General features: G+C 35.1%; 1 protein-coding gene across 2 annotated transcripts in view; it reads left to right on the top strand.

The window, feature by feature from the left end:
- The window catches only part of AKAP6 (A-kinase anchoring protein 6), a 481,595-nt gene that overhangs the window by 257,041 nt on the left and 205,455 nt on the right, over positions 1–19,099 (top strand). The window contains exons 6-7 of one of the 2 annotated variants that reach the window (XM_079127203.1): positions 34–130; positions 1,252–1,418. In XM_079127203.1, the coding sequence (XP_078983329.1) occupies positions 34–130; positions 1,252–1,418 (264 nt within the window). The remainder of the gene's footprint in view (positions 1–33; positions 131–1,251; positions 1,419–19,099) is intronic. The other variant, XM_079127204.1, reaches the window with a different exon arrangement.

The following is a 19,099-nucleotide window of genomic DNA, read 5'->3' as shown; positions in this document are numbered from 1 at the left end:
TCCAGGGTTTGATGTTCATATTTTTCTTTGCAGAGTTTCAAGTTGAATGTAGACAGTCATTGTGCTCTCAAGGAAGCTGTGGAGGAGGAAGGACACCAACTTCTCGAGCTTATTGCATCTCACAAAGCAGGTAAATCCTCCTGAAATATTGCAAGTCTTTATGTCTCTAGACTATTAAGAATGAAGAAGCATTGCTGTAAATTACTGCATATATTCACTTCCTTATGTATTATTAATATTTACATTATCAGATTGACCTTCAAGATTTATAAATGTTTCATATACTGCATACAATGCTGTGATACTTATAAGATGAAATACTGCCTCCAAATGGTCTGTTCATTTTATTTTGGGCTTGCTGTTCGCCTGAGTTTCAATTGAAATCACATTCTTGAAAACTTCACATTGACATGCTTTTTGATGTAGGTGCTCTGGAAATAACATTAAGATAATGAATGAGAATTGTACATATAGTTACAATGCATATGCATTAGGGTGCTTATAGATATCATTACAGATATAAGGCAGGCAATCTAAAGGTATCTGATTATTTCCCAGCCAATTCACACATATGAGCATTTTGTGTTCTTTGCTGGTCTTTGCAAATAGCAGATTTTGGGCCTTCAACCAATTCTTAGCCCAGTATTAATGTATTTAAGAGGAACAGATTACAAATAAAAAATCATTTTGTCATCATTTGTTATGCTTCTCCTGGTAGAGTAGAAGACCATAATAAAGGATGAGTTACAGTTTGGCTCTTTGAGCTTACTACAGCTAAATAGGAAAAGCACAGCATTAATCGGATGTGTTGAAGACTGCTGTGTTACTTCCGGCCCATTTACTGTATTTCTCATTGAATTAACTTTACCTATTTCAGTACATCTTTCTGATCATTATAATGCCTCTACACAGATAAACACAGGGCCTTTCACCTGAATGTGAAACTGTAGTGTTAATAATCTTTATGCATTTTGATTTTTGTTCACATGCCTTTTTTCAGTCAATACACTGATTTTAAGTCTGTTTCTAAACCAGGCATCTATGTGGTTATTCTATTTTTTGTCCTTATATATTGTTTCAGAAATTGCCACTCTCTTTTCTGAGTGACAAATACTAATGTGGAAGGTGATGGCAAGGTCATTTAAAAACATGTAGAGTGTTTGATATATCCACCTAAATCACTACATAAAATTTAATAATGGGTAAAGATTCAGTCAGGTCCCCAACTTGTGCTTTCCCCTCCTTTTGGAGAAGGACTGAAGGACATGCTGCAGATGATTGCAAGTCAATGGAAGGAGTTGCAGAGGCAAATCAAACGGCAACACAGCTGGATTCTCAGAGCTCTGGATATCATCAAAGCCGAGATACTGGCTACTGATGTGTCTGTAGAGGATGAGGAAGGGACTGGAAGCCCCAAGGTAAGTGGCTTGAAGTTTGTCTTATTTCCTCTTATTCCTGTCTTCTTTTTGAACTATGCACCACTGAAGTTTTCTTCCACCCCTAAGGCTTTTTGTGTCTAGTGGGTAAACTTTATATATCTATCTCTCTATATATAAACAAAATGAAGTGGCTTGGTTTAAAACAATGAAAAAAGGAGGGGAAAAAGCCTACCACTTTCAAGTTTTACAGGAAGAGGTCTTTTTGTAAAAAGTGGCAGGTTAGGAGGAGGAAGTACTTTAGGGGTGGGAGAAAAGGGGACATAAAACATTTAGTAAACAAAACATAAAGCATCTTTAACATGAATAATCAGAATGGTTTTAAATTGTTTTGTTGCAACTATAAATCACTATAATCAGTGCAATCACTCAGCTCTGACATCCATTAGCCGCTTGGTTACAGCAAATTAACAAAGAAGAGAGAAAGTGATTCATTATCTCATTCCTGTTAATGACTATCAGATGCATTGCCTAATTAGGGGATGGTCATTGTAGTGGGAAGAAGGTCATATGCTTTGCTACAAATCTTTTTGCTCTGAGTGTAAGTTCTCCATAATGGTGCATGCACCGAATACAACAAGTATTTTAAAAATGAGTATTGACATGTTTTGGTTATCCATTTTAGATTTACAAAATAACCCATGCAGCATATGCGACTGAACTTTAAATGAGACACCTTTCAATACAAAGTGCTACTGTATGAAAGGTATCTTTGGACTCATAATGTGGAAAATAATTTTATTCACTTGATATTTTTCTGCAGTTTTGCCTTACTTTTGTATATGTTGTCTCCTAAAAGACTTAGCATTGAAACATATGATAACATGGGGCAAACAAATTTAAGAGTTCCTGGTTTCTGTTCCTGACATGGACGAGGCAAGTAAAAGGTTATCAAATCACATTTCTTCAGCATCCATGTGGATTGGCAATGTGCTAAATGTATACAGAGCAAGTTAAACAAACACTTTGCCTCTATTAGACTCAAATTCTTAAATGTAGACAGAGGAGAAACCAAAATCAGCACTGCAATGCTGAGACCCATGCAGCCAGTGAAAAGCTCAGGCAATTTACAGCTTTGGAACCTCAAACAACAACTTTAGCTTATTTGTTGGAAACAGAGGATGGAATGATGAGCTCAGTTTTACTTAAAGAAGGTTCCATGGAGGAGGTCACATTTCAGGAAATACTTGAAGGAAGGAAGAGAGGTGGCTTGGCACATGAGAACATATTTTAGGAAATGATGTGATGAAAGGATCAAAGCTGCAACTAATAACACGGAATGGAGAGTGTATTCAGCAGACTTGGAGTTATTTTAAGGAGCAGACTTCAGGGAAAAATTGTGCAAAGCTTTGACTTTGTGGGGATGGGAATGGGGAGAAGGAAGATGAGAAAGGACACAACTGAAAATTCAGTTGTGTTTTATTTATTTAACAAAGAGGATACTGAGTACTTATTCTTTAAGGGCTATCCTGTATTAGGTGCATTCTGCATGCCAGAAAATATTCTACAGCACTTCTATATTCTCTCATTTCATCATCTCAACAGATTTATAACACAGTTCTACTATAATGCCCCCGGGAGAAAATAGAGGCACAAAGAGGTTAAGCAACTTGCTGAAGGGCACACAGCTACTAAATGGCAAAACTAGGATTTAAATCTGCACCCTTTAATGTTAGAGCCCACATTTGTTAGCACCTAGAGCATTGCCTCTCACTGGTATTGCTCAGGGCCAACTGTGGCGCCCGGCATTAGGGATGAACCATTAGACTCAGTGCCTGGCTCATGCAGCTTATCATGAAGTCGGAGAGACAGATTCTAATATCAGAATACATGATTTGATAAGAGATTGAGCTGGGAGAAGTGATTTATATCAGGGCATCAGAGTTCTCTGAGGAGGTGACATTCTGAGCTGACCGGTGAGTATGGTTAAAGAGGGAGAAGTTAAGGGAAACTGGGTGTCTTGTTATTAGCTAATGGGAGAGTTTGAAGAAAGCAGGGAAATAACACCCCATTGCAGTGTGTAAAAACCTGTTCCTGGCTATAGTGATCAATGGAGTGGGAGGTGAAGGATGTGCCAACCTGGAGCTCCTGAAATGGCAAAATCAACCAAATTCATAAAAGCACTTTTTGTCAATAAAGAACCCCTATCAACAGTGTCAGTTTGAAATAGACACTTTCAAATTAGTTCACTTTGTAGGGAGGTATTGAGAATGAAGAATATAACCCAAAGAAGAGAAAAGTATTTTCACAGTAGAGGTGGTGTCAGCATTTCTCAAAAAGAGTGACTACCTGCCTATATCCCTCATCAGACCAAATCAGACCCATGGGAAGGGCGCATGACTTGCATTTCAACAGGCTCCCAGAAAACCACTGTAATAGGCTCTAAGAAGGCCCATTTTCCTGCAGAACTACACACGCAACATGAATGAGAAAGAATGTTTGTTGCAAGTGTTACTTATAATAGTGAACTGTTAGTATCAGCTGAAATGTTCAAAACTGGGACTGTTTAATTCATACTATATCTTATTCTAATGAAAGTTTTACATAGTTATTAAGAATGTTTTAGAAGAAAATTTTAAAAAATTGGAAGAGAGTGCCAGGTTGGTGGCATACGCCTGTAATACCAGTGCTTGGGAGGCTAAGGCAGGAGGATCACGATTTCAAAGCCAGTCTCAGCAACAGCGAGTCACTAGGCAACTCAGTGAGACCCTGTCTCTAAATAAAATACAACAGGACTGGGGATATGGCTTGGTAGTTGAGTGCCCCTGAGTTTAATCCCCAGTACCCCCCAAAATAAAAAGATTAAAAAAATGAAAAAATGAAAAGGATAATGGTTGAATGTCCCTGGGTTTAATTTAAAAAAAAAAAAATTAAAATAATATATAATAAAAAAATTGGAAGAGACCTATAATATGCAATTATATATTTTTAAATATCTTTGAATTTTCCAGTCTTCGCACTGGGCAAGAATTATTATAAACAGAAAATAAAGTATACTTGTAAAATGTAAGTATTAAATGCTTCAAAGGGTGTAATAGGTGACAATGAACTCAGGAGACTTATTAAGATATGAATTCAGATATGAGGAGGGAAAATAAATACATCTGGTTTTTAATGATTTGGGTGCCTCACTTCTTTAAAACAACAACAACAATATAAAATTTATTTGAATCATTCCAAAAGTGAAAATGCCAGGAGTCATATCAGTTTACAAAGAATAACATACTTTTCTTCTTATTAATAGTAGTTCTATTCTAAAGCATTTTCATGTCACATTATCTGCACAGTGTAGTACATCTAAAAAGCAGATATAAGAATAAGCTTTCGTAGGTGTCTATGGATGTGCAACCTAAGGGAGGCACAGAGAGTTTTGAGACTTTGACTTGGATGAGCCCACAGAACTCTAGGCCTTCAACTCCCAACTAGTTCCCTCTTCCCTAGTCTGGACTAAATTTTCTCTGGATAAATAAACACATACGTATTCAAGGGTGAATACAGAATCACTTTAAGGCCAAAAAAAAAAAAATATATATATATATATATTTCTCAATTTAAGCTTAGGAAACTATGGAGATATCAGAATGATCATTCTTTTGTTTAATGTTTATGAACATTAGTCCCTGGGGCAAATAGAGTGATAGAGAGGCTCAGTCTGTGAAGTCAAACTGCCTGGGTTCAATAACTGGCATTTGCTATTTGGGTGTCCTTGGGGAAATTACTTCTCTATATCTCAGGTTCCTCACTTTTAAAATAGAAGTAATGATAATATTCACCTCAAAAGGTTTTCATGCGAATTGAAAAGAGTTAACAGTCCTAACATACTGGCCTATAGAAAATCCTAAATAAGGAAATGTAATGTACAAGACTTCATATTCTAGTGATGGAGAAAATAAGCAAATAATTATAATAGATCTAAAATCAGTATTTGGCTCCTTATCCATCATGTCAGTCCCCTTTCCATGATGTGACCTTGCACAGGTCATGTACAAATTGTGCCATGAAATGCATCTTTAAGCACAGCAGTTATGATCATCTATTTCATCTTAGACCTAAAAGAGGAACTGAAATTAAAACATAATAAAAAATAACTCCAGAATTCATCTTAGGTTTACTTCAGAAGCTACTGGGAGCTTGAGAAGCATAATAGAAAATCTAAGGAATATATCTAGGGGGTATTTTTCTTTTTTACCTTGTTTGAGAGACTGCAGAAAAGGACTTGGTCTTAGAAATCTTGTAAAGAAGGAGGATAGGAGGAAATTCAAAGACTCTGGGAAACTTCTCCCCCAGGACTCGGCAGCATACCTTATTTGTTGTATTTCATTTTTTAAAAAAAAGTGTTTTCCCAGGACTGAAATCTTTTATATATGGAAATACAGAACAGAATTTAACAGTTGTAGAAATAGAGCTTCGGTACTCACATCCAAAAATTGAAAATATGCTTGTAATTATGTATTTCATTTTAGCTAGTTTGGTAAAAGTTTATCTCCTTAAACTAGGCTTTCAGTATGTTAAATCTTTTAATGGTGTATATTGCTGGAGGGATTTCAAAACACAGTGAATATCCAGTGTCCTACAAAGGCTATATTATTTTTTGACCTTTTAAGGCATGAAACAAAAATCCTGAAAAAAGCAAGCATTTACAAATTTTTTTCACATAGCCTCCTTTAAAATGTTCTCTTCCTGCGTCTCTACTTTTCTCTTGTAAAGCATGCATCTTTACAGATGTCTTAGAATCCAGGCCAGGATTTCCCCATATGACTTATCAAACTTTGCATCACTGAAAGCAGGCAACAATGGTTCCTTTGTCCTTTTTAAGGAAACAGATAAGTTTCCAGAACAAGGAATATTTGAAGATTTTATTATAAATTCAGAAAACTTTACAGCTACTATAAGGGTGACCTAGCCTGGGTCCCAACCAGCATCTTCATTTCCTTAGTTAAAGGAGACAGAGGGTTTGCTGCTTTGAACTCTAGGATTGTGCTTATTTTATCTGTCTTCTTTGAGGCTCTTAGATTGAAGTCATCATCCTTTGGAAATGGATATCAGACTCTGAAGGTCATCAATGATATCTGTTCAACAATAGCAGGAGAGTAAGTTTACAGACATTTCTTAAATATGTTTGCTCACACCTACAAAGGACTGTTTTAGATATTGATGAGAATGGGCATCTGCATGGCCTTTGACTTGGGTTTATCACTGACAACCTGACCTTTCTTGAGATGTCAAGTGAAGGCGAGTCCAGTATTAACACATGTTTTTGTGTGTTTGTTTACCAGATGCCTGTCTTAACCCAGTTAGCATAATACATAATGCTAATATTTTATGAGTAACTTTTTTTTTAATTGGGGCTATAAAAGAACTGATTTTGAGAGTACATTTGCAAGACATTTTCTCTATATTAGATGGTGCCTCACGGGTAATAGTTCAACTGGACATTATTGTACAGAGTAGTTTGATCCTGAGTGTCTTTTCAGAGATTTGATACAACAAAGCATTGTCTCTACATTCTTTTCTCTGCTGGCTCATGAGCTTATATAGTTGGCGTATTCTTTAATATGGGCTCTTCGCAAACAGTATTATGGCATTGAATGAGAATATGCATTAATATGTTGTTAGTTCTGCATATGCTGATGTACACGTGCATAAAAAATACTTGATACACTTTTCTCTTCTACCCATGTAAAGAAGAACACAGGTATATGTTGTCAAAAAGAATCAGAAATGAATTTATAAAATTAAATCATGCCTAAACTAGTAGAGAGAAAGACAATAGGCAAAGGCCTTGCTGTTATTCATTGAGTGCTGACAGGGACTTTGTCCAGTGCTGAGCCAGACATGAGAGAAGACATGCTTTTCTGCTCAATGGCCTTATCGTTTCAATGTAAGCACACAGTGTAACATCTTGTCTAACGTAGTTTGGGCTATCTTAGATCTAGAATAATAGATCACCTAAGATTCAGATCATCTTAATTAGGATGTTGGCAGATTGAAATGGAATGGAGTTCTTGATGCAAGCAAATGAGTAGTAAATGCATTACCAATTCCACCTCTTCTGTTCAGAATTCTTCCTAAAAGCCTGCATCTGATCCAGTTCCTTTCCTGCTGAACTATATAATCACAGTCCTGATTTGCAGTACCTAGGCAGAGCTCTTTCTTCCATTGTGGAATTTTTGATAATCTTTTTGTTGTTGTTATCAAAAGGGCAGATTTCTTCAAAAGAGTGTTTTTTGAAAGACAGAAACAAAATGAGTTACTTCTTTGAAGATCAGTGTGGTTACTAAATTTGTGATAGAATCAAGTAAAAATTTTTCTCTAATATCTTTGAGGCACTTAAATTTGTATATCATCAGATGTATGGGTAGATATACCCATAAAAATTAAAAATACTTAGAAGGTCAAAGGATAGCTAGTGGTTAGCCCTATCATGGTCTATATGGTGCATAAGACCATAATTTATCTTGCTTTTCTACACTGTACTTCCATTTCTGGTGACCTTGATGATGGGAACATTTGACTCAGCAAGAATCTGGAAGTGAAATTCTTTGGTGTCTCTGATCAACATGGTGAAATGTCATTGAGGTGAATAGCTATTTCATTTTTTTCTTATTTTGTCTAAGGATGTCTAATCTCTGACTCTATGATATATAGAATTATGAAAAAGTATGATATTGGATACAAACTTAGATCTTTGCAAAAGAGCCATCTTTTATTAGCAGAACTCATGTTTTATATTCAACCTTTTCTATTTTGAAGATAGCATAATAAATCCATTAGAGGGATTTTTTAATATATAGTGGAGGTCAACTTTTTAAAAAAATCCATTAACTATTTAAGCACAAAAAAGAGGTCAAGATGTAGAATTGCTTCTAAAAATGCCTTAAAATTAATAAGTTAATTCTTTGAAAGCATGAAACAATTATGTTGGTGTGTGATTTTCACTTTTTCCTGGAATGTGTTGTTTCTGGCAGGGGCCCCAGGCTGAACCAGGGAGATCATTGTCTGCTAAAGGGATTACTTTGTTCTGGCTCTTGTGCTTATTGAGTCACCTAGAACTTCTTTTAAAATGGCAACTATACACACACCTACAGTCAACACCTTGAATACTCCAAACACTCTTTGAAGTATTCCACACCCAAAGTATCTCTTTCATCCAGTGAAGTCAAGAGACATAGAGATATCCACATTTTGTTTTATCCTTCTCTTCAGATTTCACTTAGAAGATGGCCACTTATGTATTTATGATACTACCAGAGACAGATATTTTTCCAATGTACTGGAGTGCTCTTTTCCATGAGGTCCAGAACATCTCCCACTATGGCCAAATGAGGGTTAATGTTTCTCAGGAAATAGATTGGAGATCCTGTTGGGCTAGAGCTCAAGGCCCGATCTCACTATGGCTTCTAGGCCATTTTGCCTTGAGTTGGGGCAGTGGCTTCTCATCTTTATACCTAGCTGTGTTCTAGAGGCCAATGCTTGATTAGTAGTGCCCCTGCAGGACTAAGCAAATCCAGGGACCTCACTAAGTGAGAAGGGGAGAAGGAAAAAAGAAGCCTAAAGAAGAGGCTAAAACGATGAAAGTGAAAAAGAGAAGTGAGAAGGAACAGGAGGAGAAAGAAAAGAGAAGAAAGTATATATCTAGTGAAATGTAGTAAAAACTAAAAGCCATTGCCTCACCTGTCATTTAGAGGTCTTAATTCACAGGCTGCCCATGGAATTTCATGGACATTAGTGTTTTCACGGGTCTCTTCCATCTTATTCATTTCTTTCTCAAGCTCTGGAAATCAAAAACAGAAAAACTTCCTTTTCTTTGACGTCTTAGATATTGTTGTATAAGCAGTGTGTGTGTGTGTGTGTGTGTGTGTGTGTGTGTGTGTGTGTGTGTGTGTGTGTTTATATAATATTTTATTAGTGGGGTTAGCATTTACAGCAGACTTACTGTGGTATAGTTTCATGTTAAGACTTCTATCTAGTTTGTCTCATTCATTTGTCCCAAGAATTCTAGCAGTCCTATCTCTTAAATTTCATCATGTTCCTGATGAAAAAAAAACAAAACACATTCAAAACGTATGACATAATCATGTGTATTGAGACAGTCTTCTTAGAAACTATCCATGACAGGATAAAGGCCAAACCCCTTAAGCTCATTTGATTCTAACTTCTTAGTAGACATTCACATCAGTGTTTCATTTTATATATTTTCTAGTTTATCTACCATCTTCCAAATATGTTTTCCCTTTTCTCTTTGATTTTACTAATGTTTTTTTTTCATTCTATCTATACTATTCTAATATGTCCTTAAAATTAATAAATATTGAATGTGTCCCTACACTGTAATGACATAACCATGAACAGCACACCATTTCTCTCTTTTACACTGCCTAGTAGTAGAGATATTTTTTACACATGTATGTAATCCTAAATTACATACATGCATGTTGTTTGTAATCCTAAATTGCATACATGTATGTAATGTGTGTTAAGTACTATCATAAGGCATAGACGAGATAGGGAAATTTGGGGAGGGAACATTATTTCAACTGATTGTCTCTGAGAAGGCTTTCACCCTATGAGAAGATGGATTTTGCAGAGGTCTCCAGTATTCAGTTTAATTGGTACTAGGAAGAACATTCCAGGCAGAAGATATAGCAAGAAAAAGTGTGGAAAAGAAAAAAATGAGAGACATCTAGAGAATGGTGAGAAGTGAATAATTTGGCTTTTTGAGCATAGAGTGTCCTTGTGTTTATGGGAAGGAGAGAGGACCTCATGAGGATAAAGCCTGAAAAACTTTGAGCTATATTCCATAGAGCTTTGAATACCAAGTTGAAGAGTTGTTTTTATTAGTGTTCCATGAGTGTTTTTAATGATTCAATTTGGCCACAGAAAACAGATGGAAAGGGTATGATGAAAGGGGAAGAATTAAAAATCATGAAAATGAATTAGGAAACTAGTACAGCAACTAAAGGCAGCTGATTTAAAATGGTTGCTGTAATAATATAAAGAAAAAAATTAAGAGCAATATCATAGAAGAAGAATTAATAGACTTTGGCATTTAGGGGATAAAGAGATGAAAGGAGTTAACAGTGACTTCAGGGATTGAGCATGATCAGTTAAAACAGTGTTAACTGAGGTTGGACATGTTTTTGATAAAGAACAGTTTTGAAGAGAAAGATAATTAACTCTTTTAGTACAGTGAACTTGATGCCCAATTAATAAAACTATCTAGGTCTAAAGCCTGGGTGAAGACACTTATGTTATCTCCCCATGTGATTCCAAAGTATAAGCAGTTTTGAGAACAATGATTTGGAAATAGGATAACCCTAAATATCATTTATGTGGTCATGGATAACAGTTGAAAATACAAGGCTGAAGCTTGGAGTAATCAAGGCTAAGGAAATAGGTTTGGCAATCCAAATTGAAATAAATGTCTATAGCTTTGGCAGTTGGTATTGACAAGTAAGAGACTATTGTATGAAAATAAAACAAAGGTACAATAGAATCTTGAGGAATACCTAGGGTTACTGAGAGTAGGGATGCCATGCTAAAACTGGGGATGATGTGAGAATCAACATGCTCAACACTGAAACTGTAAGCTTTTGCAGTCCAGAATGCTGGGTGCCAGTAGCAACGTAGGTCAAGCTGAAGAACAGGAGTAGTAAAATAAGGTCAGTTGAAGGTGACAGTTTCAAGAAGAACAAGAAAGAGTATGAATAATAGTACTATTTAGCCATAATATCATGGTTTCAGTTACCTACAGTCAACAGTGGTTGAAAATTCTTACATGAAAAATTCTAGAAACAAATAATTCATAAGTTTTTAATTGTATACCACTCTAAGTAGTGTGGTGAAATCTCTAACCGTCCTTCTTTGTCCCAGCCAGGACATGAATCACCCCTTTGTCCAGCATATCCATGCCATATACTGTTCTGGCCCATTAGTCATATAGTAGCCATCTCTGTTATCAGATTGACTGTCATGGTATCACAGTGCTTATGTTCAAGCAACCCTTATTTTACTTAATAATAGCCTTAAAGAACAAGAGCAGCGATCCTGGAAATTCAGACATGCCAAAGAGAAGCTGTCAAGTGGTTTAAGTATCATTTCACAGCATCACAGGAAGAAAGTTGACTACAGTATAATAAAATATTTTGAAAGAGAGACAATATTCACAGAATTTTATTATAGTATATTGTTATAGGTATCCTGTGTGTATTATTTGATACAATACTGGGGATTGAACCCAGGGCCTCAGATGACAAGTGGTCTACCACTGAACTACACCTCAACCCTTATTATTAGTTAATCTCTTATTGTCTTAATTTATAAATTAGACTTTGTCATAAGTATATGTGTATTAGAAAAAGAGTAATATGTAGGATTTGGTACTATCTGTGGTTTTAGGCATCCACTGACTGGAGGTTTGGAATATATCTACCATGGATAAGGGAGGCCACTGCACAATGATTTAAATGACAGAGAGGAAGTGAATCAGGTGGAACTGTGAGTTTCTAGAAGAGAATATAACTTTTGAGTGAAAGAAAGAAGGGATGTTGGTGATAAACTCAGTAAAGATGAAGAAAGTCAAAGGAATTAGAATGAAGTCAAAGTCAATGTGATTAGTCAACGGAAATATTATTTGAATAGAGGAAGGTAGAGGGTGAGGAGGGACTGGAGAGTAGAGTAGAATTCATTTTACCTCTCAAAAGTGATTTCCTACAATATCGATCCATTCTAAACTGCTTTATATTTATTGTTAATACCATGCATTTGGTGATTAATCACACAATTTTGTGATACCATTTCTTTTTTTGACTTGAAATTCCATGTGTCTCTTTGTAGTTAACTTTTAAGGTGATTATACGCCTCATGACTGCAAACTCCTTGAGGTAGCAACTACATTCTAAACATCTTCATTTTACTCACTTTACACATTATTTCATCTTAAAATATATTTTATTTTATTTGGTTAATACATATTGTTCATTTTAGAGCTAAAGATATAACCTCACTTCATCTTCTCATCTTTCATGATGCTTTATCTTACCTACATAATGATACAACCCTATCTTAATTCTTTCTTTCTATGCTTCTTGCTTACTTCCTTTGACTCTTGCTTTTTATTGTACATAAAATAATCTTTTACTGAAAACCTCTAAAAGAGCTATCTAACCTATTTTTCTTCAAATAACTAGTAATATATACTATAAAATTGATTATTGTTGTTATTATTATTAAACTTCCTTGACGCAAATCTAGTTGGTTGATTGTTTTAATAGGTTGTCAGGGTTTTTTAAGTCTTTGAAGGGACTTGCTGAGAGGATATACTTCTGAGTGATTTCTTTGAAAAAAAAAAAAAAAGAACTAAAAGCATCTAATATGACTTAGCTGGCTAGCTCACTGGTTGATGAGATTTGTAGTCTTTGCTTTAAAGCTCTCTAACAAGATTAGGTGAGATTGAACCTGAGAAGGTAAAGGTCTCTAAATTGACATAAATTCAAAGGGCAGAACTAGATCATACCACTATTTAAATGTCTAACAAAGTCTAATCTCTGACATATTATATTTGGTCCACTATAATCTGTGTACATACACATCCTTCTAGTAAATGATGAATGAGGTTTAGCTAACATAACATAGTTTATATTCTTCCAGACTTTTATAAGAAATATAATGTTGGGGAGCTCTGCTCTGTAAAATGACCTGGATCGCTTCTCTGGAATATGGGCTCTATAAAACCTACACAAAAAACAAACATTCTTGCATTTTTTTTCAAACCAGTTTGGTTGAACTTATTTCTCTGCTATCTTTGATTTAATACCTCATGTATGTATTCAGGCTATCATTATATAGGTGAGAAGAATACTGAATTTCACTGGATAGATCCATCTGGCTAAAACTGGCAAAGCCATCCATTTCTAAGGGAAATTTTTTGTCTAGTTGCTAGATCAGAAAAGAGTTAAGTTTCATTAGCATGTTTAAACTTTCAGCATTTATCTGAACCTTCTGAAATTCATCCATAACTTGAGGGACATGTGTTTTGAATTACAAAGAAATTTTAAAAACTCTTCTTTGTCTCATCTCTTTTCACCTGTCCAGCCCGTTATCCCCAAAGCATTCATTTCTTTTCTGTTTGAAGGTAAACTAACAATAGCATGATATAAACTCATGACTCTGATGCTAATCAGATCCAGTAGCATCATTAATGATGACTGTTGTGTAATGCCAGCAGCTTCATGTGGTGGAACTTTCCCCAGTACTCAAGACTTTGGATGTTCCAGAACCTGGCCTGTTGTACACTTAACAAGTGCCTTCTTGTTAAGAAGGGCAACTTTCTGGGTCCCACTACTCATTCTCATTAATGAAGTTATGTCATGTTTTTTTCTCTCAATTAGACTAATATTACTGAACAAAAATGTATTTTTTATAATTGTCATTGACTAGTGATACTGTTAATTTTTGTAGTATTTTAGAAGGAAATGAAACCATGTTGTTTCCTAATAAGTGAGAATTTTGTAACTATTACTATTAATCTATAATTGGAAATTGCCCCCTCTTTTTTTGGTTGAAAGTTAGGAATTATTAATTGTGTGATACAGGACAAAGAGAACAGAGATATGAACAAAGATATCTCTGAATAAAGGTAAATTTAAGTTCTTCCTTTGTAAGTACTTTTATATTTTACCCAATTATGTAGTAGTTTTCAGTTGTATTTCTACTTTAGACCTTTGACAAATAGTATCTTCTGTTGTTATCTGTATCTTCTTTTAGTCTCAGTTGTGCAGAAAAACTTAACAACTATTCTCCATTGGTTAATACACAAAAGGGAAATCAGGCAAAAGAGCTTGAAGATACAATCTCTTTAGAAATTATGAATTTTAAGCAGTTGTTCTCTCACAACAGTCTTCTGTCAATGAATGCCTTAAAATAGAAGCTCTTGTTTTATGTACTTTTCCAAGACAATCAATAGTTCTTTCTTCCTATAAATGGTAAAATTGGATATTAGGAAGTATAGGCACACTTCTCCTGATAAAAGGGAAATGGGTTGCTGATGTTGCCCTAATGATATAACCATCAACAGCAGCATCAAATAATGTATATTAAACTTAATATAGCAGGCATTGTAGACTGCCTACTCAATAGCTATTTTTCTCTTCCTTTTTCTGACAGAACCCCTTATTTTGTCTACATAGCCACCTTCTTTCATATGGTGTTGTTCAGGTGTGATGGATCCTACTCCTCAGCCAGAGAGTGTGTGAATCATGACTAGTCCACAGGCAACCGTAAGAGTTCCTTTGCCACATTAATGATTGGTTTAGGCACAGTCATTGCACTTCTGGCCAGTGAGATAGGAAAAGAAGTCTTTGTGGGGCTTTGGGAAGATTTTATTTCTCATAGAAAGAGACAAACAATAAGAAAGGATTCCCTTTTAAACTCTGGATATTTTTAAAAGGACAGGAAGCTGAGCTGCCATGCCATTTTGTCTGTGTGTATGGAGTTTGCTTATGAACCCATACTTATATGCCAATGATGGTAGAGGGGATGATGAGTTTTTCTGTCATTGAATAACTGAATTAACCGACTCTGAAGATACCCTAACTTCAACATTTTTTATAATTTCCTTCTTCCTTTAACTTTCTATTAGTTATTGGGGATGCAATAAACAGCAAATTCACTCTCTTGATAAAACATTATGGACTACTGAATATTATATAATTTGAATACTTCTCTACCTATTATATCTCAAAATAGTTTTTTAGTATTTTTTTGCCACTGCTAAACCATTACTTTGTTTTAAACCTCTTCTAACTTATTTCTACATGGACTTATTGTCCACATTCTACTGAAATAATTCTCCTCATCAATGTTCACTCACGGCTTCTTGGTTATCAAATCAAATGGTCTCTCTTCCTAATCTATAAATAAAATATTTGATCTTGGTTGGTAGTTTTCAATTAAAATAATTATTATCCATTATCATTTTTTCAAACCAAATCCTACTCATAGGTCCCACATATAAAACAAACCAAAGTAGAATTTGTCAGTTGAGTCAGAACCTGAGAGCTATGCCTCTTGCTCACTACTCCCTAGATCTTTTTTGACCCTCTGTCCCCAAACTCCAGTTTAAAATTCCTACTTTTGTAGCCTTGTTTTTAAAATCTCCTTTGTTTTCTTTTTCTGTAGCCTCATGGGATCACTCCTGGTTTTCCAAGTTTGTCCTCTTTTCTAAGTTCTTCTCATCCAGCTCCCTCTGTCTTTGCCCTTCTACACTTATTTAATCTCCATTACCATGGAATACACCAGTTGTCTCCCACCCAGCACCCATCTGTGTCAAAATGACTGGATTTTCAACATTCCTCTAGCATTTAGACCTTGATTATAACTATATCACATTCTCCTTTTGAATTTTATATTAAAGATATTTCTCAGGTTTCATGCTGTCTGAATAGGAAGCTATTTCTTGTTCATTGTTCTGTACACTGCAATGCTCAGCATACTATAGCCCTCAAAAATTGTTCTAAAATATACTTGTTGAGTGAACAAAAAGTTTGCAACAGAAATAAAAACCCTTAAGTTATGTGGTTTTCCTTTTTTAGTCCTTTAATATTTGTATGAGTTTTATAAGCTGATCCATTATCTGAGGTTATATGGAATTAAAATGATATAATTGATTAAATTTAATTGATATGGTAGAATGCAGTCTAGTTCTATAAAACTAAAGTGAAGTGTTTTTGGTGCAAAATATTCTATAACTTTGCACATCACAGCTAAAAAAGAAAAAGTAAAACAAAGCAGCCTACTGTGTCCATACTTGGAAATTTGGTTTTTTAAAACATTTTAAATGGAGTCATATATAAGTTAATTAACTTGCTGACATCCTAGGCATACTAGTTATGAATTGATGGTAAGTGTGAGCAGTTTACTACTATTATAATTTTAAACACAAATTTTCACTTAATTGTTAATTGTTTATTTGTTATTGAGTTCCCAATGAGAATAATAAAATATGTAATTTCAATAAAGCATATCTCCTTTTGTGATCATGTTTGTTTTCTATAATCCCTGTAAGATGATCATTCCTTAATAGAATGTGTGTGAGAGTTGTATCAAGTTTTGCAAAAGTACCAAAAGTTGATGAAGGAAAGAACCTACCACCGTACAACTATTTAGTTTCTACTATTTAACTTGAGTTATCTAGTACTTTCTAATTTTAATATCTGTCTTTATTATCTTTAATAGTTTTGATAAGGAAAAGGTATGTTGATTTGGTAAGCTAATATTTCACAGAACTGTAATAGAAATATATGCTATAGTAGTAAAATATTGTGACTGGCATGCTTTGTAGGTGAAAATGTTTTAAATTTAGTGTGTTTTCTTCAAGACTCGTTATCAGTTGTTTTCATTGGAGAGGAACTGACTTTGAGACTAGAGCTAATGATAGAGACAAATAATCATAATTTTAGAACTAGAAAATTGAGAGCTTACATAGAGTCTGTATATCCATAAGTTATAAGGAAATTGAAGTTCTGACCCAAGGGATAAACAAGTCAGAGAATCCCTTCTGTTCACCTGTCTCGTCATCCACAATGAGGAATGCTAATGCTATAACCCTCCCTCATGGAATTGTTGAAGATATTAGATGATATATATGAAAATATCAAAGTTGGTTGACTAATTCAGACATGATTGCTAAGGTGATCAGAGATGTTTGGAACATTCCCAAACTCCTATAGTTACTGTCAGAGTGGGAGTCTGCCTCCCTGTTCTCCTGCATTGAGAGCCAAATACCTCAAGGCAGGACCTCGGGTGGTACCAGCAGTGGTAATAGTAGTGAGGGTAGCTTGGGAGCCAGAAATATCACTTCTAGCCCAGGCTGTGTCTTATGCACACCATCCTGTGACTCCTAGGACTCCTTCAGTGCACAAACACTGGTCCACAGATTCAGTACATGACATCTTCATATTTTTTAAGCCTCAGCATCATATCTTAAGGTGGCGAGATCTGGAGACTTAAAAGGTACAGAATCTGATTTGAATGTTTGCTTTTATTGTTCTTAGATATTATTATAGTGATAGATTGTCTAGGGTCTTGATGTTAACAGTTTGTTAACATGAGTTTAGAGCTCTACAATAAACTTCTATGAGCAAGAGCTCATTATTTACTTGTGTTAGCTTTGGTATTCATAGGGTAACATCAAAAACATGGTAGTTGGCTAGTTGATTTAATATTGACTTAGCGGCTGGTCCCTTTACACTTCCCACACACCCCTACTTCTTGCCTATTAATTCTGTAGGACTCAGTTTAAATCAGGAGAGGAAATAGGTCACTTAAAATAAGTGTAGTGAGGGAAAGTTTCTGGTTCTGATGGCCTTGTCCATAGAAGCTTCAGTAAATTCTTTCTGCATAGTATTTGAGGCTTGTTGCTTAACAACCAGTGATGCTTCTGTGGGGTCAATTCTTAAGACCAGTGACCTATGTTGCCGACAGAGTACTAAAAAGAGGGTGCCAGAAGAAAGCTTTTTCCAAGTAACTTTACAATTTCAGCATATAATGTCTAGGCCTTAAAACTCCCAGTGTGTAAAACAGTGTTTCCTGTCTTATGAATTTCCATATCTTGATCTAAGAAACATTGAGCCGTCAGTGGGCTCCACTGTCTGCATCTGACTGCTCCAACTGTGTTAATCATCATCTACTTATAAAAGCAGAGAAACCCTGGGGGATTACTGTTTGGCAGAGTCAGTAAATTGGTTGGTTCATGCAAAATTTGGGGAGAAGAGAGTAGAGTGGAAAAGTGAATCAACAGTGACAATGTGAATAAAAGTGGTGCTAAAATTGCTGAGGAATGACCTTCCATCTAATTGTATTATTATTTTGAGTAAAAAGATCTTGATAAATACAAACTTATTTTTGTTACTTTCAGTGTTAGTAAGAAGCTATTCGTCTAGTGCAGAATGAAAAGCAAGTCTTTGGATTTATGAGTTCAGGGCCCTACACGATTGCAGACAGCATTGGAAGATACTTGTTGTATTAGATGGTCATAAATGATGACAAAGCACAGGACTAATAGAACAGATAAAAATATGCTGTTCAAGAAAAATAGTCTCCTTTTCATACAACATATGACATTCCTGCATCTGCCATGATATAATGACCCTATTAACAGAAAAGAAATGAAAAATAAGGAGTCAGCATGGTTGTTACCTAAGCCCATCATAACATTTTAAATTGCTTAAAGTTGCCGTCTCCTAAAAAGAAATTATACTTGTTGAGTGGTTTTTTTGGCTACCTGGCAAGATGTGTGATTCAAAATCTTCAGGACTTTGTTTATATGAAATTTTATTTCAAATTTCCTATGTAAAATGGTCATAGCCTTCCGTATAAAGTAGAAAAATACAAGATAATTAAGTCCAGGAAAAATGGGCAGGGACAAGTAAGAAAATGTACCTCTTTCTTTGTTTCATAAAACTGGTAGAATACTAAGTAAGACAAACAACCTTACAATTAGAAAGAAAATTATGAGAAGTTATTTTTATTCTAAAATATCACATTAATGGTCTTGTCTGCAGCACAGTTATTACCAATTGCCATTAACTTGTTGGCACAAGCAAGCTTAAAATTTATTTCATATTCTGTAGTCCTAATAATTTTTTTGAAAAGTATGGCATTCA

The sequence above is a fragment of the Sciurus vulgaris genome (genome assembly GCF_902686455.1).
Source record: "Sciurus vulgaris genome assembly, chromosome: 2".
Taxonomy (NCBI): Eukaryota; Metazoa; Chordata; class Mammalia; order Rodentia; family Sciuridae; genus Sciurus; species Sciurus vulgaris.
The sequence above is the reverse complement of the archived record's forward strand: the minus strand, read 5'-3'. Positions and strand labels throughout refer to the sequence as shown.